The sequence below is a fragment of the Podarcis gaigeae genome (assembly GCF_964106915.1).
Source record: "Podarcis gaigeae genome assembly, chromosome: 1".
Taxonomy (NCBI): domain Eukaryota; kingdom Metazoa; phylum Chordata; class Lepidosauria; order Squamata; family Lacertidae; genus Podarcis; species Podarcis gaigeae.
Window position 1 is genome coordinate 57,848,190 of NC_139678.1, and position 27,929 is coordinate 57,876,118.

The 27,929-nt window shown below is 42.5% G+C and overlaps 3 protein-coding genes across 6 annotated transcripts in view; 2 read left to right on the forward strand and 1 right to left on the reverse strand.

Annotated features, from left to right (window-relative positions):
- Positions 1-14,876, reverse strand: part of LOC310850973 (uncharacterized protein) — an 86,223-nt gene extending 71,347 nt beyond the window's left edge. The window contains exon 1 of the mRNA XM_083752977.1: positions 14,822-14,876. The gene's annotated coding sequence lies outside the window, so the exon portion shown is untranslated. The remainder of the gene's footprint in view (positions 1-14,821) is intronic.
- FBXO3 (F-box protein 3) lies at positions 182-15,688 on the forward strand. The gene is made up of 11 exons (XM_083751701.1): positions 182-550; positions 2,641-2,730; positions 3,894-4,048; positions 5,971-6,085; positions 6,217-6,421; positions 7,249-7,294; positions 10,222-10,306; positions 10,678-10,800; positions 11,327-11,442; positions 12,575-12,765; positions 14,849-15,688. Exons 1-11 carry the CDS (start codon positions 444-446, stop codon positions 14,978-14,980), a joined length of 1,365 nt encoding a protein of 454 aa, XP_083607827.1. The 5' UTR covers positions 182-443; the 3' UTR covers positions 14,981-15,688.
- A 2,922-nt stretch (positions 15,689-18,610) lies between these two features.
- LOC310851092 (CD59 glycoprotein-like) lies at positions 18,611-27,745 on the forward strand. 4 transcript variants are annotated; one of them, XR_014567562.1, is made up of 6 exons: positions 18,611-18,863; positions 22,386-22,463; positions 23,876-23,977; positions 25,055-25,964; positions 26,302-27,044; positions 27,093-27,745. XR_014567562.1 is itself a non-coding variant. In XM_083753234.1 (4 exons), the coding sequence occupies exons 2-4, from the start codon at positions 22,400-22,402 to the stop codon at positions 25,246-25,248; spliced, it is 360 nt and encodes a 119-aa protein (XP_083609360.1). In that variant the 5' UTR covers positions 18,611-18,863; positions 22,386-22,399; the 3' UTR covers positions 25,249-27,745. The 4 variants fall into 4 exon arrangements, 1 of the variants encoding a protein (XP_083609360.1); XR_014567560.1 differs by having other exon boundaries at positions 25,055-27,044; XR_014567561.1 differs by having other exon boundaries at positions 26,302-27,745.
- Positions 27,746-27,929: the final 184 nt, after the last annotated feature.

Consider the following 27,929-nt stretch of genomic DNA (forward strand, 5'->3'; position numbering starts at 1 on the left):
GCTTCGCTGGCACCCTAACTAAGCACGTGCGTCGCCTTGCCTACTGCGCGTGCTCGAAAGTCAAATCTTCAGACCCAAAATTGGGAAACGGGAAAGCTACACCTGTTGTATTTCTGCCTGCTGCAGTGCAGCTGTTCAAAGGAGCCCTCGCGCCCACAACCCTCCAGGCGAGAAGCGTTTTGTGAGATCGAGGTTTTGAATGCAGCAGCGCGTCCCTTGAGCCCAGCCCAGCCCAGCCCTGCCGTGTGTGTGTGTGTGTGTGTGTGTGTGTGTGTGTTTGATAACAAACCAGCGTGAGGGGCGGGAGATGCCTGCCAGGCGGGCAGGAACAAGCCGTAGGCCGCGCTTCGCCCTTGCCCAGCCCAGCCCGGCCCCAGCTGAGCGGGGAGGAGGAGGAGGAGCCTCCCACTCCGGAGCCGAGGCCCGACCAGAGAGGCGTCAAGATGGCGGCGTCCGTTGAGCTGGACTTGCAGCCCCTGAGCCTGGAGTCGCTGCCCACGGACCCGCTGCTGCTCGTCCTCAGCTTCCTGGATTACAGGGACCTCATGAGGTGCGGGGAGCCCGGCGCCCGGCGGGGCTTAATGCGGGGAGCTGGCGGGACAGGGCGGCGCTCTCGGGGCTGCCTTTGGCTTCCCTTGGCGGCGCCAACCATGGGGAAATGGGGAGGAAGAGGAGAAGGGTGGCGGCAGCAGCAGCTTCTCGGGGGAAGAGAGGGCCATGGTGACCCGTCTCCTTCCACCACCACCACACCACCCAAAAAGCCCATCAATGGCGGGGTTGCGCGTGCAGGAAATATCTCCATGGAGAAGCTCCCGAATGGGAAGGAAGAGTAGGAGATGCGAGGCTTGGGTTGAGACGAGTGGGGAAATGGGGCGAGGGATAGCCCATAGCCCTGGGTATGGGAGCTGGGTCGATGGCCCTGTCTGTGGGGAAGCAGCTCCCAACCCATCTCTTCCCCCCATCCCCCTGCAAGAGCGCATAGTGCTCTGGGCTGCTCTGCATTGCACATTTCTGGAGAGGCTCCTGCCGTGGGTCCCAAGTGGCTTCCAAGCTGGCCCTGCGCTGATAGACAGGTTTTCTTTCACCACAGCGCGGCTGTGTCAACAGGTGCTTGCTCTGGGCAACGTGCTCGAAGCGAGCCCTGCCCTAGTGACACCACATGGTGGAGGCCTCTCGGTGGCAAAGAAATAGATTGATAAGGTTTATGATATGGGGTGTGTGTCTTCCTTTGTGCAAGGTAGCAGGGGGCTGGACTTGATTGAGCGCCACAAGTTTAGGGCCAACTATGTGATATGTGAGTGTAACCAATGGCTTGTGGAGTGTCCCTAAATTTCCAATTATTTGTATTTTTTTGTGTTTAATGTTATAGATATTATAGTGTCTGCCTTAGTTTGTCTCTATACACTATGATCTAATTTGATGGTGGTGGTAAATATATTCTGCTGTATGTACTGTGCACCCTAATGACAATTCATAGTTTTTCAGTGTTAATGGAAATTCTGTAGAACCTGTAGGGAGGTGTGTACTCCATTCTATTACGATACCTTGTTTAATGTGCTGAGTTTGACATCTGTTAAAGCCAAAGTTATTCACAGATAATTGGTGTGCTTTATAAGCAGTCCAACAAAGGCTTGGCAGAATTCCCAACGGTTGGAAGATGGGACTTAAGTATCCCCTTTCCTTTCCTATGGCAATGATTCCACATTCCCTGACATTTATTTCATCTGTCCAAAATCTATATGCTGAGCCCACCTTAATACCATTTAGTCCTTTCCAAAAGGTGCAAGTTAATACAACAACCAAAGCTGAGAAGCTTAAACACTTGGCAAAATTGCAAATACATACAAATGTGCAACATTACTGGGTTTATGTTACCATGATGTTGCCTCCCATATGTGTCACAAGCAGTACAATTCAAATAATTTATACCAAATAGGTTTCTGAACATAGAGTTGAACAAACTCTAATTTAACTTGCTCTTTCTGAAGTAGTGATTATGACATGAATAGATACCTGCCTAGAGAGGTATCTCTGATGAGAATAGATGAAAAGCCAAAGCTAATTTATTTTAGTTTTTAAGATTAATTTTCTCTCTTGCCCTCTACAGAGGGGCTAGAGTATTTTTATTTTTTTTAGCTCTTGCTCTCTACTTTTCTCATATTCATCATAACAAGTTGGAATGGAAGCTAATGCCCTAACTTGGAGAACTCTGGTTATTTGAAAATTTGGTCATTATCCAGCCCATTACCAAATCCAAGCACCAGTCCAGTTCCTGAACAGTCTCACTTGATTCTGATGAAATAAACAAAGCTGGATGTCATCAACATACTGATGACTCCTCACTCTAAATCGTCTTCTGATCTCACCCAGCAGTTTCATACAGATGTTAAAGAGCATGGGGTGGGGCACAAAATGAAAGTGTCCATAATTCCACAACACAGCTGCCACAGAGAAAATGTACAAAAGTGTGGGTTAATTTAGAGAATTGAGTCTTAAAGATAAGTGTGAAATCATGTGTCAAATTTAACTTTAAAAACAGGAAATTCTCCAGCATTTCTGTACAAAGTACAAGTGCAATCATTACTGAACCTGCTTTTAGTCTGACTTGTAGACAAATTTAAACTGACTTTGTATTTGCAGCTGCTGTTGCGTAAGCCGTAGATTAAATCAGTTTTCAAGTCATGATCCACTGTGGAGGAGGCACTGTAAGAAATATTGGCTTTTGTCAGAGTAAGTATTTCTAATGTTTAATTTACATAACATGAGAAAATTATTCAGTGGTGTTACCAGTTTTCTGGCTGGTAAATTTACAATTTTTTGTAGACTACTTCTTGGATTAAAAGTTGTGTGCATTAAAACATAAATTTTGAAACAGCTTGAAAAAGTATGCAAGCATCAGCTCAATATGAAATAATCTGTTAGTAAATAATAGCTTCCTCCTGCAAAGATGCTAGGTGGTGCTAATTCTCCAGTACAGAGGAACCTCGTGTTACGTACCACCCTCCTTACGAATGCTTTGGGTTAAGAGCTTCGCTAACCCGGAAGTAGATGCTCCCGGTTGCAAACTTTGCCCTGGGGTGTGAGTGGAAGTCACACGCTGGTGGCGCAGCAGCAGCAGAAGGTGCCATTAGCGAAAGCGTGCCTCATGTTTAGAATGCTTTCAGGTTACAAACGGATCTCCGGAGCAAATTAAGTTTCTAACCGGAGGTACCACTGTAGATATACTAACTAGAACAGCTTAGCTTGTCTAAGTCGTAGGATATTTCTATGACAAATGATGCAATATTCCTATCCGATAGGTTTTAATTGGAACCTATTTGGGTAGCAGAAAATGGGATGTTGGTGTTTGAGTTTGAAACTTGGATTAATTGCTGCTCATTTTGACACACAGTCACTTTTACAGGTTTCCTTATTAAAGCATGCATGAAAATTCACATGGCACTACCCCCCCCCCCATTTTGCTGGCCAGCCCTATAAGAATTCTTTATTCACACCTGTGGCAAAGCCTTGACAGTTTTTGTGACATCCTCTAGAATGAATTCATAAATCATTAGCCAATTATCAGAATGGTATTTTGCTTTCCCTTTTGTACAATCTTATTTCTGTTGTTTCTGTACAATATTACACAATTATGAGGCTTATTCTTCCTTCCTGCTTTTTGTGTGCAGATTATTCAAAATTAACTACAAGTCCAGTTGATTTTTTTTAATGGGATAGTTAAACACTTATGTAAATCCTACCCATTGAACTGTAATCCAATCTTCTGAACTGGAATTTACCTTAAAAAAATTAAAATTAGCAATGGGAGGGTACTAAGATTTTTTTTTTAAAATGCATATATGCAATATTCTTACTACTTATTGCTGTTTAGATAATGTTTTTTATCTTTTTAGAGCTGAGAAATCTCGGAGCTGGAAAGCAATCTTTATAGATACGTATGCTGATCTCGGAAGGTATATTCAAATTTATGCTACACTTAAAAAGGCCTGGGATGATTTAGAAAAATATCTGTTTCAGCGTTGTCCTCGGATGATTACCTCTTTGAAAGGTATTGTTTATAAGTTTGCTGTTTTATACAACTTCAGTTGTACTTGCATTTTCTCTCTCTAAAGTTACCATTTTAGATCAGTGTTAAGTGCCACTTAATGAACACCCTAGATTATTTAACTATTGCCAACATGCTTGTTAAGCTGAGAACAGTTCTGTCCTCCCCCTTTTTTATTTTAGCCTTCTTTGTGTGTGTGAAACACAATAAATTGTGCTTAGCTGTCAATCTGGCATAGTGATCTAGAACAGGAAAAGGAAAACCAAATGGACTTTGATAGCATAATGAGTGTGGTACTTTTCACAAACTGTTAATTTCATCAAGTTTCATCATGACCTGATTTGTAGTGGGTTTTCTGACTTTGATTTGAATCGGTGCTAGCCTGTCCAGTGTGGACAGGCAAAGCACTATTGAATTTTGCATTTTATTTTTGTTAATTCTAATTCCCAATTTTGTACAAAGGCAAAAGTGCAGCAACAATAGAGTTAATTTTGAAGAAGTAGATATGAAAAGTACACACTGTGAGATTTGAGGAATGGTTTGAACAAGGTGTTCTTACCCCTGAATGCCGCATCTTTCCCTTAATCATTCAGCAACTGGTTTGTTGAGGGTGGGGGTAGAGATGCTCCTTAAAACACCAAAATAGGGTCCATGTGTGTGGATCTTTTCCCAGAGGTCTCACTGCTTTTCTGGAAATCTGAGAAGATTATGGGGGGAAAGGAGAATACCTTTCAGCTGCGCTGAATTTCAAAGAGGTTTGCAAAGCAGCTATATGTCTCCATCTTATAGGCTTCTAGACAATGGGGGGCAACAGGAAGCCTTAACCCTAAATTCAGAGTTTTTGAAAAACTCAACAAATTAAAAAAAAATTTAAAGCATTTCATTGTACTTTTGCATACTAATGAATTGCAGAAATGTTTTTCAAAGCCTCAGGATCAGCTCTTCCTCCCCCACTTCTCAGAGGAGCATCTTCAAATGACACCCACCCCCCGGGTCTGGAACATGCCCTGCTCTCTTCCTGCCTTTCTTGTGGGAAATACAATAATACATGCTTTTAAAAGTTTAATCAGTGTGCTAGAGCAGATGTGCATTCATATCAAACAAAACCAACCATATATTGCAGGTGGTCTCCTCTATTAATTTTTCTTTAGCAGCCAGTTTTGGAGCAGCTGTTTTGTTGTTCATCTTTCCTTCACTTATAGAGACATGCAAGGGGAATGTAACTCTCTAGTGCCATTTTAACTTCACTTGCAGCTGATAGTGTCTCAGCATTACTAAAAACCCTAGAATGGAAGCAGCCATACTAGGTGAGAATGATTGTTACTGTAGGCTTTGGAATACATGAATCTCTTTTGGGGTTACAAAGAGTGACACGACTAAATGACTAAACAACAAACATTAACACATGCCATTTTCTCTCTTATATGGCCCTTGAAAATTATTTATTCTCCTCCTGAATAATAGTTGGCAAATATTTTAGCCACAAATTGCAAAGGGCAGGAGAATCAGACAAAAACTGCTTCTGAGTCTGAACTACAGACTACTAGTTGGCCTTCCTTGTTTTACAGCAGTGTGTCCCTATTCAGATTATATGCTGTGGCTTGAATTAAGACAGACTTCTATCTCTGGTTTGTCTTAAAAGGAAGCCCACCACTTTGGAGTACATAGGTGTTTCCAAAAGCAAAAGACATTATGCTTTTCGTGTAGTGTTTCTGACATAAGTATTGATGTCTGTTTCAGAAAAAGTAAACTGAAGAATCCCTAGGAAAATATATGATTCTAAACACAGTTGTCACACCTGCTGACTTGAATGGGGCTTGCTAAAGAGGTTTTAACATCACGTCTTAAATAACTTACTGCAAAATGCATTGTTTATATTGTCTGAAGATAATCTGCTAAATGGTACAGTTTTTGAATGCTCACAGAGAGTGTTCGGGAGGAAGATCTGGATGCTGTGGAAGCACAAATTGGTTGCAAACTCCCCGATGACTATCGATGTTCATTTCGGATCCATAATGGACAGAAGCTAGTCGTTCCAGGGTGAGAAGCTAACGTTAACTGTCATTGCTAATTGGCAGTCGGCTGCTACGTAAGCTTGCACATACTTGAAATTTGTTTCTTCCAATGGTTAATAATGTCTCTCCCCCCCTTTTCTTTCTGTCTTTCCAAAGGTTGATGGGAAGCATGGCACTTTCCAACCACTATCGCTCTGAAGATTTGCTGGACATCGACACAGCAGCTGGTGGCTTTCAGCAGCGGCTAGGACTGAAACAGTGCCTCCCCTTAACCTTTTGCATCCACACTGGATTGAGTCAGTACATGGCTCTGGAAAGCGTGGAGGGCCGCAATAGTTACGAGATCTTCTACCAATGCCCAGTAAGAAAGACTTGTAAATAGACACTTTAGACAACACTAATGCTACTCATTATCTTCAGTAGATGAAACTGATGCAGTATATGTGTGTAGAATGTTTTAAAAAATCTAAAATCATCTGTCTTTCATCTCTGAGCTACTTCCCACCATCCACAAAAGGCCACATAAATGTTCAAACGCTCTAACTTGTGAAGGAGAGGGGCTTTTAAATGGCAGCAATTGCTAAATTGCCATGAGAGAAGTGAAGGCTGGTCATTAGGACCTGGAGCTGAGAGACAGGCAAAGCAGGGCTACTAGTGAAGAAGCTGGGGATGTGATGAAGGGGAAGGAGGATCTTGCAAGTTGATTAGAAGTTTGCCTCCAAAAAAATGGGCTTCATACAAATGTGTCTAGTGCATAAAAATCAAACTTCACACTTTGAAATAATAGTAAGTTATTGATTAACAGTGCATTGAGGGGGGAGGGTCAAAGCACCCTTTTGTTATAGTGGTACATAAAACACAAATTGGTTTTTAGCTACAGGAAGGGCCATAACTAAGTAGAAGAACTTCTGAAAGCTATTTAATAATAAAAAAGAACATAATGACTGTTTCATTGATACTATAATTTCAAAGAAATAAATCTTAAGTTTTCAAGTTGAGTTTTCTACCAAATGTTCACAGACGAGATGGGAACATAAAGTGACTTGCACAGATGAAACACTTAATTTTGTTCTCTTTTTTACTACTGGTTACAGTCTAATATTTTCCTGCAGTATTGTATGGTACAAATGTCACCTGTAAATCCAGTTTTTAAGGACACAAATAAACTTTTTCCTTTTTCCTTTAAAGGATCAAATGGCCCGCAATCCATCTGCAATTGATATGTTTATTACAGGTAAAAGTATTTTGGAACTTAAATGGGAAACAATTTAGAGAAGTCAATATGAAGTGGAATATGTCTGGAACTTTATCCACTTACCTCAACATGCAGCATTTGCTCATTCTAGATCTTTTGCACATTAGAGGACAAACTATCTGTTAAACTGTGATCACGTGTAATATTGCAAGATGTTGGGAGAGTGCATTTATAAGCAGAGAATGAAAGTAAGCGTAACTCGTCAGGTGCTAGAACCCAAATCATATCTCTTGAAATCTACCCCCACAAGTTCTGTATTTGCAAGATAAGTTTGGGCACTAGCATTGTATCTAAAAGCAGCCAGGTGGTAGAAGATAAGAGCACATCCTTTCACTTCACTTCCATTCTTTGGCTTGGAGTGCCCTCTTTTGAGAGGGAGACGGAAAAAGCAAATCTTGGTTGCATTTGTTCGGCATTGCAATATGAAGTTTTGCTTGTTAAATTTTGCTGATACTCTGGGCTTCCGCAATTTTTTTTTTGTTTTTTACAGTTTTAGAGGGGTAGCAAAACATTAAAAGGTGCGTGCACGCTCACACAAAAAATTGGGAAGCATAGTGCCTGTACTTTTTGCTTATTGTTTCTAGAAAGGAAATATACCGTATTTTTCCCTCTATAACACGCAGATTTTTTCTCCTAAAAAGGAAGGGGAAATGTCTGTGCGTGTTATAGAGCGAATGTGTGGTCCCTGGAGCCGAAAAATCAAGCAAAAATCAAATCGCGGGGCTGCACGCTGCACGGAGAAGCGAAACCTGAAAAGAGGAAGCGGCTGCTTTCCTGCATTCTGCCTCAGGGTCTTACTGCCCACCCTCCTGTTTCCTTGCTGTGTTTGCTGAAACGGAACAAAGAGCAGGGAAAGCCCCTCCCCTCCAGGCAAGCTCCGGTGCTGCTGGGGGAGAGGGAGAGAGAGGGGGGGAGGGGGAGGGAGAGAGAGAGGGGGGAGGGGAGGGAGAGAGAGGGGGGGAGGGAGCGAGGGAGGGAGGGAGAGAGAGAGAGATGGCTGGCTGGCTTGGGTGGGGGGAAACTTTTGCCTTCCTTTCCTCCCTACCCCTCTCCTGCATTCTTAGCCAGCTGCTTCTCTGCACACCCCTCTCCTGCTCCTTGTCCCTTCTGTGTTTTTCCTTCCCTCCCCACTTAAAATGTGGTTACAAAGCATAGATCCTCAGGATCTTTGCATTGGGTCACCCCAAATTCACCATCAGATCACATAGCATGTCCATGGCTACAGCCTGCCCCCCCAAAAAAATCACGCACCCACTGTTGCCTGGGGCTGCAATGGTGCAAAAACGTGGTTAAAAAGCATGGATCCACATGGATCCTCAGGATCTTTGCATTGGGTCACCCCAAATTCACCATCAGATCACATAGCATGTCCATGGCTACAGCCTGCACCAAAAAAATCACGCACCCACTGTTGCCTGGGGCTGCAATGGTGCAAAAACGTGGTTACAAAGCATGGATCCACAGGAATTCTCAGGATTTTGGCATTGGGTCACCCCAAATTCACCATCAAATCACATGTCTGTGGCCACAGCATGAAGCCCAAAAATGATACATCCACTGTTTCATTCAGAATGTTTTTTCCCTTGTTTTCCTCCTCTAAAAACAATGTGCGTGTTATGGTCAGGTGCGTGTTATAGAGCGAAAAATACGGTAGTTACTTCCAATTGTTTTAAATGAAAGATGGGAAGCTAGGGATTATAGTTCAATGTGATGGTGGTGGCGGCTCTGAATTAGAGTAACAGCAAGTCTAGGAATGCTGGATGTCACACCTCCACTGCAAAGTGATGGGATGATGTGCAAGGAAGAAGTAGGTGTTAGAGGAGTGCTTAAGTCGTCTTCCTCCTGGGTCTCCCAGATTCATGTTTGCTGCATCAGCTGGGGAAAGCACTTGGTGAGAGGATTATGCAGCCCCTACCAGCCAGCTCACGCAAATTGCCTTTCATCCCATCTTTCTGCTTTGTCTTAGAGAAGTAGCAATCAGGGTTTCTCAAGCTTGCATTTTCTGCAGTTCTTATAGTTTGGTTTTTGAAGAAAGCAACTGCAGTAACACCATCAGACTCTCTTTTCATAGACCTGTGATATGTAATTGAGGCATTATTACCTTTCAAAGGTTATGGCAAATCAAAAATAGCATGCTCAGAGGATCAAGGATGGGAGCAGCTTTGGGAAGGGAAGTTTAACAAATGGAACCATCAATTCACACACATTTTTATTTGTGCTTTGCATTGGGAGGAATGATGGTTTATTTGTATTTTAAAAAACAAGAGCCAGATTCAATTAAATAGTTGTACCAGCATAGTTGTATCAAATAGAGCCCCAGTGTGATGTGTCCCCTAGCACAACAAGGCTCCTCCTTTCTTCTTCCCCTGTGCTCTCCCAGTTGACTCTGGGGGAGGGGAGTCAGGGGAAAAATCCCAGAACAATTTGTGGGACAAGAAGGGGGGAAATCACTCCATCTGGTAAGAGGAAATGTTTGCTGATACCAAGATACTGAATTCTTCCTACTATCTTGCTAAACGTAACAATGCATTTATTGCCATCTATAGTGAAATGAAGCTTCATAGTAAAATGGAATGAGGCAAGCTGATCTGTAAGGAAGCATGGGTAGGGGACAAACAAGTGGGAACTTCTTCTTTCTCCCCTGCCCCAGTTTCATTCAGATTTCTGAGTTCTGGTCTTAGATGAATGAGCAGCTTCCGCTTGCCTAGTCCTAAACCTCAGCACTCTAGTGCTATAGTGCCTTACCATGTACTTGAGACTGCTAATGGTCAGAGCTAGGTGACCACCACCTGGGAGGCCTGAACTGTTCTTTGTTTTGTTTTGTTTTGTTTTTAGTCATAGCATATGTAATCGGCATACTGGCCTTTTTATGACCTTGTGAAATGTTTCTCCCCCTTTGCCATTAGGTAGCTCCTATTTGGAATGGTTCACCTCCTATGTAAACAATGTAGTAACAGGTGGCTATCCCATCATCAGAGACCAGATTTTCAGGTATTATGCCTTTAGTTTACAATCTGTGGTATCTTATTATGACAAAATGTAATAATCTTAAACTTGTAACAAAAATAAATTATCATCTTATAATATTTGTTAGACATGTATGTGAGCATGAGGTAGTAAAGCAAAGCACACTTATTATTTACAATAATAACATTGTAATGCTGGCCATACATTTGCACTATGTTCTGCAGAAACAGATATAGTCTAAATGGCATTAAGCGGGTGCAGAGAATGCCTTTTCTTATTACGGAGGGAAATAGATTCTCAATGCACAAATTGTAAGGTGAAAGTTGGTTTTATACAAATGAATTTTTCAGTATTTGTTTATTCTTTAAAATAATGCCTTTTTCTTTATTTGCTAGATACGTTCATGACAAGAGTTGCGTAGCAACAACAGGAGATATTACTGTCTCTGTCTCCACATCTTTTCTACCTGAACTCAGTTCTGTACATCCACCTCACTATTTCTTTACTTACAGAATCAGGTAGGAGCAGTAAACGAATGCTGATTTTATCAATGTGTTACTGACACGTCTTGAAGCTTTCTTTGCTCACTGGCAAAATTCTAAATGACGTAAAATATAAACTAGTCCTTCCAAAATCACAATTTATCAGTGAGAGATAAAAAGTAAGAACGGGGAAATGTTGAATGCTTTTTACAAGACTGCACTGAAGTTACTTCTTTGCTTATAGAACATATTCTTTCTTCTAACATCTGTTCAATTATTATTTTTCCTGTGTAATAATTACAGGATCTAGATCTTCCCCCTTAGGGTAGTATTTCCTGGACAGTCAAATTGCTACATCGTGTCAGAGAAAAACATGACTCTTATGCCCCTGCTAATGAGTGTTGTTTGTAATGTGGTCAGACGAGTGTCACAACTATTTCCTTCCGCCTCTCAAGGCCCTAAAACAGTTAAAATATTCTGGATAGTATTTTAAGGAAGGTAATAGTTTTTGGCTAGTGCTTTTGCTCTCTCCCTAAAATGAGTATCTTGCATAATTTTTCAGAATTGAGATGTCCAAAGATGCTCTTCCAGAGAAGGCTTGTCAGCTAGACAGTCGGTACTGGAGAATAACCAATGCCAAAGGTGATGTGGAGGAGGTGCAAGGTCCTGGAGTAGTAGGTAAGGAATAGTTAAAGAATGTAACTGTTTTTAAAACAGCAACAACAAATGCAGGGTGCAATTAGAGGAACCTTGATCCTTTTCTTCCCAGCCATGATCCCAATCTAAGCGACCATCGCTGCCCCAGCTGTGTGGCAATTACACTTTTTAAAAAAAGGTTTCTTTGTTGCAAGTGCAGCATCACTGAGGAAGGACTGAGAAAGAAGCCTTTAACAGTGGGATGAAGACGAAAGAGACATTCTCTCCTTTGCTTCCCTGCAACAGCACATGGAGAGGGAATGAAGGAGGGGAAGGCTTTCTACCCTTTTTGCTGCTGCTGCTGCTGCTGCTGCTGCTGCTGCTGCTGCTGCTGCTGCTGCTTCCTTCAGCAAGGAGCGGGGAGAAGGAAAGGGAGAAACATGTGAGGTGGGCAGCTGCATCAGAGCAGGATGATTTCTTGGGAGCTGCCCCAACCTGTCCTGCCTGTTGCTCTGTGGCTTATCTGAGGTGGCTGTCACACTTACTCACCTGCTTGCTTAGGCTGCCTGCTCACTCGCTCTGTCTTCCTCCCTGGGCCACACACTGGCTGCCTATCAACAAGCCATGCAAACTGCAGCATGGCAGCACCCTTAGAATTTTATACTAAGATTAAAATCTATAATAGTATAGATTGCTCACTCTTCGTTTCTTCGAAGTCTGTGGTACAGTTCTAAGGGCCAAACTACACATTACAATAAACATGCTGTTTAAAAAAGCGTGCTTAAACTGGCCAATTTTATTGGGGCAAAGGGGAGTAGTTTTGAGGCCCTGCACTGAAACTTGTTCTCAGTCTAAATTGGAGCCCAGTTTTTGGTGAAAAACACTCCCCCATGACCATGGCTGATAAACTGCCCCCATATATGCTGTTTGCTGTATAAATATCACATTTGAGGGCAAATAGCAGTCAAGAGCGTGGGTTTGTTTTTGTTTTTGTCAAGAAACTGGTATGGGGCCTGTATTGGAACCAGTCTTGTGACTGTATTTCTTTTAGAAATAAAAGTGACTAGTTGTAATCACACTTTTTTTAAAAGTTCATTGCAATGTTAAGTTTGATCCTAATTGAAGTATTTTTGGTTCCAGAGGTTGAAGTCCTCTGTTAATTTTGTTTCTACAGGAGAATTTCCCATAATCAGCCCTGGTCGGGTTTATGAATATACCAGCTGTACGACATTTGCCACTACTTCAGGATACATGGAAGGATACTATACATTCCATTGTCTCTACTATAAAGACAGATTTTTTAATGTTACCATTCCTAGATTTCATATGGTTTGCCCAACGTTCAAAGTATCTACAGCACGCATGGTAAGTTAAAATTGATGTTTTTAGGCCTTAACTCTTCTCTGGTTTCCAAAAAACAATTGGATTTTGTGTTTAAATGTAAATAGTGATCTCCTTTTTGCATAAAACTAGGTTAATAGTTTTTAGAAGCTATAAGGTGAGTAAAGTAAAAAAAAACACTTTACCTAGTTTAAAAATGTGGGTGCTCAAGTATCATACTTGCTTCTTTATCAATTATGAGCGAAAATGCAATGAGGGGATCGATAACAACTTTCTCATTTATGGGATTATGAAATGTGTATAAAGGTCCTGGAACATTTGGGAAAAGCCCAAGTAGTAAAATGTCTTTTCTGACTGCTTGTTTCATTGTTTTTTGCTTTGCTTTGTTTTTTGAGTAATGCTCAGTTTGGGGAAGAACAAATAAGATATATTAACAATTTGATATTGCCTACATATTATATAACTGCACTGCTGTTTATGTGCTAAATGAATAACATAAAATAAGTGGGAACCTATTGTTGGATAGAGACATTATTTTGTCTTATATTTAGTTACAGCAGATCATTTGTTCTGCTTTGCTTGTTCAACCTTTGTCCATGTTGTCAACAGACACATTATGTGCCTTGTCTTGAAAATAGTTTTAACATTGTTTTCCACAAATGACAGGGGATAGGACATTTTTAAGCATTCCAGGAAAGCTACTGTCAGAATACATGTTTTTACAGAAGAGTGTTTGGATGGGCATTCCACTTTTTAAAACGCACTGTCTACTTGGATATCTTATTTTAAAATTGATCCTTCGACTGCTCTTACTGAAAAAAACTGTAGATGGAATATGGGACTTACTTTTAATTAGAAATATTTATAGACTGCCTTTATGAGTAGAACTTTTTGGCTTACACAAAAGTAAAAAGTTTTCAGTGGTAATATGATAAAATACCATTTGTACTGGGTTCATATTCAGTTTGTCCAAAATACACTTAGCAGACAAATCATGTTATACCTTGGCTCCTTTTCTGTAAAATGAGAGTAGCATGGCCTTCCTATAGAGTGTTATGAACTCCACGGATATAAGGCTGTTAAGCACTTTACACAATTGGAATAGGCACGTTTAGTACATTCTCCCCAGTGTTGTGTGTGCTACAATTAGCTAAGAATGGGTGAAATCCAACAGTGTCCGCACGCTTGACGAAAGCCCATAGGGAAATCTCCAGGGACAGCGGGGAAGCGCAGCGCGCCTTCTCCTCTGTTCCCGGACCTGTCCTAAGGCTTGCGGTGGGAGGTCCGGGAACAGAGGACAAGGCGCGAAGGGCTTCTCCTCTGTTCCCGGGGCTTGCGGTGGAAGGAGGGTTTTTCCTCCCCACCGCCAACATTCAGAACAGCATTCTGAATGTTGGCGGTGGGGAGGAAAGCCCTCCTCCCACCGCAAGCCTTCAGGGCAGGTCCGGGAACAGAGGGGAAGGTGCGCAGCGCTTCTCCTCTGTTCCCGGACCTGTCTTGAAGACTTGCGGTGGGAGGAGGGCTTTTTAACCTCACGCGGGGCAGCAGGCTGCTATCCGCAGCTTGGAGAGCCCTCTGGACGTCCGGGAGCATTTTAAAATTGCCCCGGGACAGCGGATGAATTCTCCGCTGTCCCAGGGCGATTTTAAAATGCTGGCGGGCGGCAGCGAAGGCTTCGCTGCCGCCTGCCAGCATTTTAAGATCGCCCCGGGACAGCGGAGAAGTCTCCGCTGTCCCGGGAAGGCAGGCGGGGGGAAGCAAAGACTTTCGCCCCCCCCCCTGCTGGCCTTCAGAAGAGGTTGGGGGACAGACTGTCCCCGGACCTGGTCTGAAGGCGGTTTCCATAGGAACGCATTGATTGATTTTCAATGCATTCCTATGGGAAACCGTGCTTCGCAAGACGAAAAACTCGCAAGACGAAAAGACTTGCGGAACGAATTAACTTCGTCTTGCGAGGCACCACTGTATTTTACTTTTTCTGTGGTATTCATTGATCCTTTTGTTTGTTTAATGCAGCTTGATAAACATGATCACATTTAGTTGGGGTAGTTTTGCAAGGAAACTTTGTCAAAGAGCTTACCTATATTGCTTCTGTTCCTGCATTTAGGAAACCAATCATAACGAATGCACGATGGATGAAGACGAAGACTCAACAGATACTGATGAATATGAAGACAGACGCAGAATTCTGGACATCCCTGTTCCTTCTGGACGTGGACGTTGTCCGCGTCAAACCTGAGCAAACTTCCAGAAAAACAAAACAAAGACCTATTGATTCTGCAGAAAATATTTCTGTGGAAAATACCATGTAAAAATATTTCTGAATATTAAGTCATTATTTGGCAGAGGAGCAACTAGCATGAGTGCTGGTTCTGGCTTGCATCTGAGCAGATTATACAAACAGGGTTCTCTTTTGTCATGTGTTTGCTTCTCGAGAGAGAATATGTTGGGTAGAGGTGGGAATACAGTAGTGTGGTGAGCTTTATTCTTCCAAACAGCTTTGCAGCTGAAGGTAATCATTGTACATTTAAACTTCCTTAAAACCAGAATGGTGCTGCCCATTTTTCTTTCCGTTCCTTTTTTTAATTAAAGCAGCAAACAAAATGGAAAATTAGGCATGTCATTTTCACAATGATTTTGTATTACTATTTCATCTCTTGACATATGTGATTGAAATAACTGAAGTTAAATCTGTATAGCCATTGGGACGAATATGTATGTTTTTAATGGGACACTCTGAAATGTTTGAAAGGGAGCTGGTCTAATGTTTTAAATCCTGCATCATGCGCCTTTTTGAACATGGAATATGCATATTGCCTACTGCATTTCTTCATTTATTATATAATATAAATATGTAAATAGCTTGATTTTCCTCTTCAACTGACATTTAACTATTGTGATACGTGTTTAGAATTTTAAGTATAAACATGTTTTCTTGAACACTAAATGGTTTTCTTTATAACTGTCTCGCTAAAAATGAAGATAACTTGAAATAAGTCTTAACTGGAACATTTACATTGATGGGTATTAATATATATATATATATTAATATGTATCAAGGACAGGATATCAAGGATATATTAATATATATCAAAGGACAGGTGAGATGTAGTTTTGTACAGCAGTTGCACCATTCTATAAAGTAGTGGGGGCTTTAGGCTGCAATCACATACACACATAGGTAAAGGTAAAGGGACACCTGATCATTAGGTCCAGTCGTGACTGACTCTGGGGTTGTGGCGCTTATCTCGCTTTATTGGCCAAGGGAGCCGGCATACAGCTTCCGGGTCATGTGGCCAGCATGACTAAGCTGCTTCTGGTGAACCAGAGCAGTGTACGGAAATGCCGTTTACCTCCCAGCCAGAGCGGTACCTATTTATCTACTTGCACTTTGACGTGCTTTCAAACTGCTAGGTTAGCAGGAGCAGGGACTGAGCAATGGGAGCTCACCCCGTCGTGGGGATTCAAACCACCGACCTTCTGATCGGCAAGTTCTAGGCTCTGTGGTTTAACCCACAGTGCCACCCACGTCCCTTCACATAGACACATACCTGGGAGTAAATCCTATTCTACTCCGAAGTAGACATGTCTAGGACTGTACTGTTAAGCAGCAGTGGTAGAAAGGATTCAACTGTAATAAAACTGGAAAATCTGTCATAGACTTCTATGCCAGGATAGGGACCTGTAGGGACCTCCAGATGTTGGGACTACAACTCCCATCATCCCTGGAAATGCTGCAGATTGAACCTTGGGCCTTCTTCCCACAGTGCAGACAATATACAAATAAGCTGTAGCCCTTCACTGATAGTGTGGCTCAGATGTTCCTCCAAATGATATATAATTAGGTTTTACCAACTTGTACTTAGTACACAAGATGGGGGGGGGGGGGGAGTAAAAAGTAAAATTCATAATTAAGAAAATATCAAATTGATACTCCTAGCTGAAGTAATCTGCAACTATAATTTCCAAAAAGAGTGAACTTGTTACATTGTGGAAAGCGTTTGAATTTTCTCAATGCCATAGTTGTATAATAAGTTATTGTAGGGTTTGTATTATACATTTACAGCATAATCTACAGCAAAGGGAATCCAGGTAAAGTCAGGATGCAAACAGTTTTTTAAAGTATTCACTTATGATTCTGAAAATATTTTAATTGGCTTCTAAACTTGTTTTTTTCCTTCTTTTGGCTAGAACAAAAACAGTACTTGGGAAAGAGGGTTGAAATAAACCAGCACCTCTGATTTGTTTCCCCCCTTGTGATTACTGGAAGGAGCCAAACAGCAGTGATCAGTTTATGATGATGTTTACCATGACATGCTACCAAGGCCTATCAGACCCCTTTATCCTATGAGATGATACTTTTACTCAGGCTAGATAACCTCAGTAACAAAACAAAAAAAAAACCTCATTCCAGGAGTTTTAAGATATTTCCCTATACTGTATATGTTTGTTTACATGTCAGTTGAGTGTTAAACTTCAGGAGGAAGTAAACTCTACAGAAACTTTCACTGTATGTAGTAAACCTGACAATGCTGAAGTCCATAGCATTCCCAGTTCCCATAACTGCATACAGCCAACTTGAGAAGGGTTTGAAGTTTATATGCCCAGGCAACTTTTTATGTACTTTAGGCTACCTCATGTCATCCTTATCTTGCTTATCCCAGTAGGTAACTGTTCTTGAAGTTCTTTGAATATCAGACGCTAGCATCTCATTTGATATACAGTGGTACCTCGGGTTAAGAACTTAATTCGTTCTGGAGGTCTGTTCTTAAACTGAATCTGTTCTTAACCTGAAGCACCACTTTAGCTAATGGGGGCCTCCTGCTGCCGCTGCACTATTTCTGTTCTCATCCTGAAGCAAAGTTCTTAACCCGAGGTAATATTTCTGGGTTAGTGGAGTCTGTAACCTGAAGCGCATGTAACCTGAAGCATATGTAACCCAAGGTACTACTGTATACCATGTGCCTTACTCTATCCTTTCTGGAAGCGAGGATATATGTTAAAAACAAGCTTTCCAATCTGGATAAAAAGGTCTCTGATGTAGGTGTTGCATTGCTTTCAAATACATACAGTATTCAGAACCGGTTTGTTCTCAGTGTGGAGGCAGCGTTTAGCCTAGGTAAAGGGTAAAGGGACCCCTGACCATTAGGTCCAGTTGTGGTCGGCTCTGGGATTGCAGTGCTCATCTCGCTTTATTGGCCAAGGGAGCCGGCGTACAGCTTCCGGGTCATGTGGCCAGCATGACTAAGCCGCTTCTGACGAACCAGAGCAGCGCACGGAAATGCCGTTTACCTTCCTGCTGGAGCGGTACCTATTGATCTACTTGCACTTTCATGTGCTTTCAAACTGCTAGGTGGGCAGGAGCAGGGACAAGCAACGGAAGCTCACTCCGTTGCGGGGATTCGAACCGCCAACCTTCTGATCGGCAAGTCCTACCTAGGCTCTGTGGTTTAACCCACAGCCTAATTAGTCTTAATTCTCAAAGCCCTTCAAGCTGGAAAAAGTCCTTTCCTCTGCCTGTCCTGAATCGTCTTAAGATTCAGTTTCGGTGACTGGCCATGAGTTCTAGCCTTAGGAGGGAGAAAACCTTTTTTTCTGTATGGACTTTCTTCGCACTTTTAAGCAAATTAAACCCCCCGTGCTGCCTCTCCCTCGCCTTTTCCCTGAACTAAAAAGTCCCCAATGGTGCAGCCTTCCTCCAAGGGCAGCCGCGCCATCCCGTTGTTGGCTCGAGTGGCCTTTCTCCGCTCTCCGACTCTACAATATCCTTTTTGAGGGGAGGCAACAATGCCTGCGGTTTTATTCCCAAGCCCAATTTCCCACCCCGACGACGACCCCCTCAAGGCCTCGCTCCTCCCGGCCAGCCGTTCATAGGTACAGGCCGAGCCCGCTCCGCCCTCTTGTCGCTTTTCCCTCTCGCTCGCTCCCCCATCATTGAAACACTTATATTTCGCTGCTTCGGCCGCTCTCCGCATTGCCGCAGACCAGCCTCGCCGCGCGGGAGGCGGAGCGTCCTGGTGCCCGAGAAGAAGCGGCGCGCTCTTCTGGGCGCGAGGGAAACCGGCGGGCCAGGATTTTGCTGCAGAGAGATTGCGGCGGAGCGTCGAGCTGCGGGCAGGAGGGTGAGCGGCGGGCCGGGCACTTGGCGCGCGAAGGGCCGGTTTCGAGGGATTGCCCTCCGTTTCCCCCCTCAGGATTCGTCATTTAATCGCTTTAATCCCGCTTGGAAGGTGGGGAAGGGACACCCCCAGAGCAGGCGGGGCAGCTCTCTGGGTCTCCGGAGAGGAGAGGGATAGGGGCGAAATGAGCCTAGACTAAGCAGGTTGCATTTAGGGGTTAATTTTGCGGGGAAGGGTAGGAGACCAGGGAGCAGAAAGCATCCTCTCCAACTAGGGTTGGGAGAGACCTCCCTTCCCCAAAGGCTGGGGAACTGCTGCCGGCCAGTGTAGGCAATACTGTGGTAGGTGGGGGGTCGGAGTTCGCAACGGGATGTGTGGTGCGTGTGGCGGGCGGGGGGCGTTGGGTGTGCATCGACTACATTGGGCTCCCGTGCTTTCTGCTGTGTCCGTTCAGAAGCGATTCCATTCCGTGGGTGCAGCTTTCCTAACCTTTGCCTCCCCATTGGCATGAGAAGGCGACCCTACCAAACAGCCCCGCCCCAAAGCGCCCTTCCTGTCGTCCGAGAACGTCCTAACTAGGGTCTGTCCTCTTGCTGCTTTCTGCGGGTCGCAAAGAGAATTATCTCGGGATCGCGGAAGGAGCGCGTATCTAAGACTGCAGAGGCAATGCTGAGAGATAAAAGATGCTCTGCCTTCATCAAACCCCTGGTTCTGGTCCCCTTTCCCCATGATCTAAGGTCACCTGATACATTGCTGCTCCCTAATAATTCTAGCTTTGGTAACGCGCCAAATTAGGATCTTGTGTGTCTTTAAATACCCCCTCTTCTCTGTTTAGTATGATGGTGCTGCATAGTGATAAGAACTGCAGGGAGCTGGCCAAAGTTAATCAAGGCACTTCCTGGTTTTTTTCCTGTTAACTCATTGCTTTTCCTAGTGTAAAAGAGTGGGTCGTTTTCTCTGAGAACATAAAATATCACTGAAACATAAAGTAATGGAATCTCATAGAGCCATTGCTCTTAGTGAGCCAAACTGTGTGTATGTTTTAGCATGTTAGAAGGCAGAATTCCCACCCCAAAATTTTGGTGTTCCAAGTAGGAGTTGGCAGCAGTCTGTAAAATTAGTTCAAAATAACAACAACAACAAGCCTGCAGCTGTATCCACCCACATGGCATGTTTGGAGCTGAAGACTTTGGCTGAGAGGGTATGTGTGATATGTTACGGCTCTGCAATGTAGTCCACTTTATTTTAGAAAACATAGTACAAATTTTATACTATTCAAAATTCAATACTGTATTCACAGAAACGTAGTAATCTAGAGGTGGAAGGGACCCCAAGAGTCATCTAGTCAACCCCCCTTACAGTGCAGGAATCCTATCTAAATCAGTCATATGTTGAAGACAGATTAATACTGGCATCTGAAAAGATTGCAGCAGCTAGTAACATCTGGATCTCCAAAGCATCCAACGTCTTCAGTACTGATAGAAATTCATTCAGAATATTTTTGTAGCTGTCCTTTCTTTCCATCAGGTTGTTAAAAAAATTATGTTTGGACAGCTCACCTTTCAAAACAAATGAGAGCATTAGCAAACCAAAACACAGAAGGCATTTTTAAAAATGAAGTCTAGGACTACTTTATTGCATACGCTTCTAAAAAGGGAATATAATTGTCAGCCACCATCAACACATGGAATGTTGTGGAAGGATACATTGCAAGGAACTCAAGGTGAAGCAGAAGGGCTGGACACTTGACTTGACACCATGTTCACATCACTGCTTGGATTACAGGGCAATTGATAACACTGCATGTTGTACTTACACTCTTATTTGTTTTGGCTTGCTTACTTGTTCAGTTAAATAATTAACAATAAAAATGGAACAGCAACAAACAACAACAACAACAAATCACAAGTCTGTACACTTGGCCATCTTCACAGTGGAAAATGGACCAAAAACCTCTTAGAGAGCATACTCAAAGTGCCTGCCATTTCAGTACCACCAATCCCTCAATGTATTATTCTGAAACTGCAAGGGTATAAGTGCTCTGGAGGTCAGAACCCAAACCAATGGATCCAAATGACAAGAAAGGAGATTCTGGCTAAACATCAGGAAGAACTTTCTGACATTAAAAGCTGTCAGCAGTGCAACAGACTCCTTCAGAAGGCGGTAAACTCTCCTTCAGAAGGCAAGGTTGGATGGCCATCTTTCAGTGACTCCTGCATTGCAAGGGGTTGGACTAGATGACCCTTAGGGTCCCTTCCAACTCTACAATTCCACAATTCTATGATTCTAAGTATGTATTGTAAAATACAAACCTGGAAAAGGGATCTTGATTGCAGACCTCCATTATCCAACTTAATCGAAAGACAGGATGCTTAGGAGGAGGTCTACCAAGAGAACAAGTGCACATCTGTGACAACCACCCACATTTTGAAGAGTTAAATGCTTGTAAACTAGATCTGAGACAGATACCTGGGTGGCTATTTGATGGAGAAGCTGTAAACCTCTCAGGAAGACATGATGGATACAAGCTTTTCCTGTTGAAACCATCCCTACTCTCTCCTATATCCACTGCAGGGCCATCCACTGCATGTAATGGTAGTGTGAACTGTATAATCTTCAAAATACACTTTAAAAGCAATACATATAGTGTCTGTGTTATACGTTTTCAGCAGAAATGTGGATTGTATGGACAAACAGAATATGTTTGGGAGCTGAAGTTTGGAACAGTCCAGCTTGCTGGTTTCTCTGGCTGTTGTCTTAAAATTATTGCCACTATTACCATTGACCTTGAAGTATTAAACTGCCAGCCAATCATTTTCCTCCTCTCTGTCTCTTTCTGCAGTTCTCCTTTCCTATTTCTCTTTTCAAGCTGACTCAATATTTTTGGTTGCTGAGCATACTCAGTTCTTCTTGGGCTGGGCCGGACTTGGGTTGTTTCCCCCCTGTTAGGTTTTCTTTTTAAAATGTTTTTGTACGTGTTTCTCCAAACCTCCTACAGGGTCCCCAGAGCATGCTGCTACCTGCTTCTTTTCCAGTGCAGCCTAAAAGCAAATAAATAAATAAATAGTAAAATATTTTTAAAACGTGTAACATAATTTAATTTGAAAACAGCACCATTATCAAACTAGAGTTCCTGGGAAGCTATGGAAGCTATGACTGTTCAGGGAAGTTTTTAACGTGTGATATTTTACTGTATTTTTGGTTTCTATGGAAGCCGCTGGGGAAGAGTGGCTGGGGAGGCCCAGCCAGATGGGCGGGGTATAAATAATAAATAATAAATTATTATTATTATTATTATTATTATTATTATTATTATTATTATTATTATGATGACTGTTAAAACTGATGTAATAGTGGAAGGGAGGGGTGTATTAGTGTAAAAAAAATGTAAGAAGGTAACTTTGTTCATTTGCCTCCTTCTCAAGGCTCAGTTGATATTCCCTCTCCTAAAGTCTAATAACAGCTTTGAATGGAACAAACAAATTAAGGGCATGGCCCCAGTCTCATGTGTATTTCTCTTTCTAGACTTCAGGGGAGCCATGGACAAAATGAACAGCATTCTGCTTACAATATTCATTATTGTAACTGTGTCCTGCAGTTCCGGTAGGTATCCTCCTTGAAGCTCCTTGAAGGGAGTGGCTCAGTGACCACTGAACACCTGTGCAGTGGTGTAAATTTAATGGAAACCTATAGAAAGTTTTCAGTTTCTATTGTATCTGTTCAAGTGCTGTACAGAATACAGCAACTGATGTGAACATTGCAGTTGGCATACAGTTAACCAGAAGGGATTTTAAAGCCTGAGAGGAGAAGATGGGCAATGGTCCTGAACAACATGCAACCTAGCAAGCATTCTGTGCAGTCCTTTGGTGAATGTGTCCATCAAATGCTGTAATTGTTTTGTTGGTAAACTTTGAATTATTATTTTGTATATAATGCACAGCCTAGGAAACACAGCAGGTTAGTCAGCACAAACATAATAAATAGTGATGTGGTAGTGACCTATCAGGTGCTGAACACATATGCTTGGGTTTACATATCCCATGTGCAGGCACCAAAAATGGGAAATTTGCTTAGTTCCATCATACATGGCAGGTGATTTTATTTGATGTAGTCAGTCAGGAATCAGCATGGCAGGGACAGGGAACCCATAGCTCTCCAGCTGCTTTTGGACTCCAACTCCCATCTTCGCTGACCATTGGGCTATGCTGCCTAGGGCTGATAGGAGCATCTGGAGGCTATGGGTTCTCTGTCCCTAGAAGAAGGTTTCCACAGCAATTAGTGGAAACAGGTAGAGTTGGATGGCAGTTGAGGCAAAATGTTCCACCATATCTGCCTGGATATTCTACATAATGAACAATTTGTTTTTAGATGTCAAACTACTGTTGTCTAATTCATAATGCAGATGCACTTAAGCCTATTTATTTCTTAAGACTGAACTCTCAGCCAAAAGCTGCCCAGTTCAATCCTTTGTCCAGTAGGGGGCTCTTCCTTTCTATTTGTCTCATTACCTACTACTGTGTCAAAGTAATCAAACTTGGACAGGAGAGAAGATTTCCTTGAGTTCTTTGGTTATTAGTTGAATCCTAGATCAATTAAAAAAACAAAACCCTGCCTTAAAAAAAGTCCTATATAAGGTCTGTAAAAACGAAAAGTATTTTACAGTTTACTATTGGAGACAGTAAAGCAAGAACAAAAGCAAAAAAGAAACTTTTGGCGTAGTGATCAAAGCAGTGATGTGTCATGAGTTTTCCTTTTACCAAAAATTGAATTGGGGTCTGAAGCGACAGCTACTCAGGTGAGCTGGAGGTCCCCAAATCTTACTTTAACCGCAAACTATTTAAGTGGCATTAGGAAAGCTACCATCCTCTCTCTCCTCCTCCTCCAATATTCATTATGATGTGAGTTGTCATATTTGCCTAATGTTTGTTTACTGTGGCAGTATACCTAAAATACTTTAGATTATCGTGCTATATAGATATTTCATTAGTTTAACAAAATCTCCCTTTGTATCTCAGGCTATGCACTCCGATGTTACACTTGCGAACAAAGCCCCTTCCTGTGTAGGACAAACCTTACCTGTAGCTACGAAGAAGATGCTTGCTTGCAAATTAGGTTTGGTATGTATAATATGCAGCAGTATATCAGTCTCACTCTTGGTTTGAGTGTCTCTTGCAGCACAATCCTATACTACTAATAAGCCCTTTCTGAACACTTTCCAACTCTACGACCTGCTTTTTGAGATGAGGCAATCTGTACTGTACACAGTATGCAAAGTGCAGCCACCCCATAGATTTGCATAGTGGCATTATATGAGAAGTCCTTTTCTCACAAAGCCCATTTCATACAATCATCCTCTGGGGCCCAGTTTGCTGCATCCCTTCTCAGCCTTTCTCAACCTGTGGGTCCCCAGATGTTGTTGAACTACAACTCCCATCACCCCTAGCTAGCAAGGCCAGAGCATGGGGATGATGGGAATTGTAGTCCAACAACATCTGGGGACCCACAGGTTGAGAACCGCTGTGGGCTTATCTTAAGGCAGGCTTCCTCAACCTCGGCCCTCCAGATGTTTTGAGACTACAATTCCCAGCATCTCTGACCATTGGTCCTGCTAGCTAGGGATCATGGGAGTTGTAGGCCAAAAACATCTGGAGGGCCGAGGTTGAAGAAGCCTGGCTTAAGGTTTTACATATCTTGCTTCTTTCTTTTGCATAATTTAATTCCAATGTTTAGGGTTTCTTTCTTTTTTTAAATAAGTGATTTGTTTTTGAGACTGAGTAGAAGCTAGGAGTGGCATGATAATCTGATGTAGATGATTTATCTGCTTGACATGGGATGAGGGCAAAAGCTATGTTGTGCACTAAAGCAGCCCCTTCTGTGAACAGGAGTCCTTCCGTTCACAAAAGAGCAACTCAAGATCCACTCCAATATTCAATGGGATTATACCGTACATCTATGCAAGATGGGGCAGCTACTGCAAAGTACTGAGACATTTGGTTAATTTTTTTTAAAGCTTCCATATTTACCATATAAACCATATTATAAGTTATGGTATCCTTATAAAGTTATTAAATCAGCAGCTTTTGTTAAGCATTGTTTTTTTAAAAAAAAATCAACAGAAAGCAAACGTATTTAAAGCTGTCAAGTTTTCAATTGCTTATTTTGGGGTGTCATTTTTCTTTTTTCTTTTTTTACAGTGCATTTGAGAACCTATAGCTGCTGGAAAATGTCACAGTGTACCACAGAACAAGTTGCCAATTACTTTAACGCTGACAGTTTTAGATTCCTTTGTTGCCAAAGAGATCTCTGCAACAAAAGTTTAAACACCATGGTCAGTACAGTTCCTCTAGCCATTTCTGCTATGACTGTAATTTGGATGATGTTCCTGTGATATGGAGCTTTAAAAAATGTGTTGTCTATACACATCACAAGTTGTCTATACACATCCCATCCTCTTTTTTTTAGTTGATATGTCTGCAGCATTTGGAGAAGGGGCGCATTGTCTTAAACCAGAAAAGTATTCAGATACACAAAAGAGAAGGAGCTGCCAGGACAGGTTAAAATCCCCTTTTCAGATAACCTGGAAAACAGGAAAACACTCCCAAATGAGAGAAACCCATTCTGTAATAAAATGTTCTCAGCCAGTGTATTCAAATATCCTTTAGCAACTGAGCCACCTCCATGATTCTTAGGGCTGGTCAACAGCCGGGGGTGGTGGTGGTGGGAGGCTGCTTTAACCTGCTCCAGGTGGCAGTTCTTATGTAGAAACAAACACATTCTTTCTTAGCTCTCTGGAATCTTTCATATCCAACACTTGCAGAGATGAAAGGAGAACTGTATGCAAAGAGCCATCTACTTAATGGACCTAATATGTAAATCATCCCTATTTGTACGGCACATTACATTTCTAGGTGCTTGATGGCAGAGCAGAGGAATTCCCCATAAAATCAAAATTAAGTCGGCAAGAAAAAAATGACACCAAGACATGACGCTTACTGGGCTTAGACTAGCATCCAAACCCTCTTGGCACCAGGCCTGGGAAGGTTCAGACTGGGCAGCAGTGTCTCTCTGCCTAGCCCTGCCAGTGATTCCAGAGTCCCTCTGCTGGTGCAGAGCTTTTCATTCTGCCTGCTGAATGGGTGGGCAGAAGTACTACTGGTGGGATCCTCACCAGTGGTAGGCCACAGTAAGTCCCAAAATTGGGCATTCTGGGAGGAGCGGAGCCAGCTGGGATCCCATGCAAGTCCTGCTTCTGTCATTTGACGGCATTGGGCCCAACCTGGGTCTGCTTGCTGCTCCCGTCTGGTACGCAGCAATTTGCCTCTCCCGCCCCCCCCCCTTCCACTTTGACTGACATAAGTGACAGGGCAATGGATGCCATGGTGGCTCTGCCAGTCCGTCTCAGTCCATTGCTGCCCTCTCAGCCTCTTTATCTTGCCCTCAGGACTCTCCCTGTCCTTACTCCATGACTTCCTCGAAGCTGGAATGGGTCCTTGACCTGTGATAATGCCTCCTGCTTCCTTCGATGGAAATGATGCACATAGAAGCCTGCCCTATACAGAAAAGGGTTGTGTCTACTGATCACTTTGGTCTCTAGCCCTGCTCACCATTGACATGCTGTCCCTGGAAGGAGAAAATTCAGCCCTTGGTCCATGGGCATAGCCGGATTTTTGTTAGGAGGAGCAGATCTTTTGTTGGAAGGGGCAGAACCTCAGTTGGCTATGTATATTTATTGATTTAGGGGGGCAGCTGCCCCCTCTTGGCTGAAAAGAACATACCCTGACCCTTTCTTAGACTGTAAGTCAACTAGATTCACAGGCAGCTTGTGTTGATGACAATGTTGTTGGTACTGTAGTTTGATTTGGTCAAAGTCTTATATAAACATCTGGAGTGGTGGTGAGTAATCTGCCACTGCTCAGCTTTAAAATGCTAAAACACTGCAGCAAAATGCTTGTATCCTTGTTTCATTTGCAGAAGTCTTGCTGATAAACGTGTAGTAGCCTATATCTGCTGTTTGAACACTTACTTCCGGATCCTCATAGCACACTTACATGCAATTCCCTCATATAGCAATGAAGCTTAACTTCAGGAAGTGCATTTAGAATTGCAGCCTAATGACATTTCAACTTTGAGTTTAGTGTGAAGACTTTGTCCAATGAGGGGAGGCTCTTTATACTGTAATCAGATGTGAAATGCATTAGCCTACTATTAGTTGGTATATATGATGGCCTATAGTTATTACTCTTTCTATAGTCATTCAAGAAACAATGCACTTCTTGCCATGTTTTTTAAACTGCCAATATACTACCAGCATTGCAATAAATGCATTTACTGTGAATAATGCTTATATACTATGTATATAGCAAGGGTGGTGAATCTGTGGCCCTCTGGATGTTGTTGAATTCCGATTCCCATTAGTCCTGACCACTGGCCATGCTTGTTGGGACTGATGGTGTAACAACTTCAGGGCCGTCACAGGTTCTTGATCCCTGCTATAAAGAGCACACTGGCTTTGTTTACAATTACACCCATTGAATAGACAGTAGCTACTTTTTAGAATTCTTCTTTCTTCTGCAATAGTCTTCCATGCATTGGTCTTCCATGTTATTCTTGTGTGTGTGTGTATCCTTTCAGGTGGTAATGGGCTAGTTGTGGGGGCAAAAAGCTCTCCCCACCCAAAAAAACCTTTAGTTGCTGTTAACCTTCACTCCAGGATAGCACACATCTAATTTTTAGCCGTTGTACGCAGATAGTGCCACATTTTCCATTTATACACTATACATGTTTCATCAACATGGATTTGTTAAACAAACTGTTCAATCACTTGGAACATGACTGGTGATGGTTCTTTTTTAAAACAACAACTATAAAACAGTAAATAAAACACACCTCTGTGTAATGTGTGGTTGTTTGGAAATTAGGAACATAAGAAGCTGCCTTCTATGCAGCCTTAGCAATGGTCTATATAGCTCAGTACCAACTTCCCCCAACCTGAGGCCATCCAAATGTTTTAGATTACAACTCTTGTCAGTCCTATACAGCCCAGGCAAAATTCAGAAATGATGGGTGATC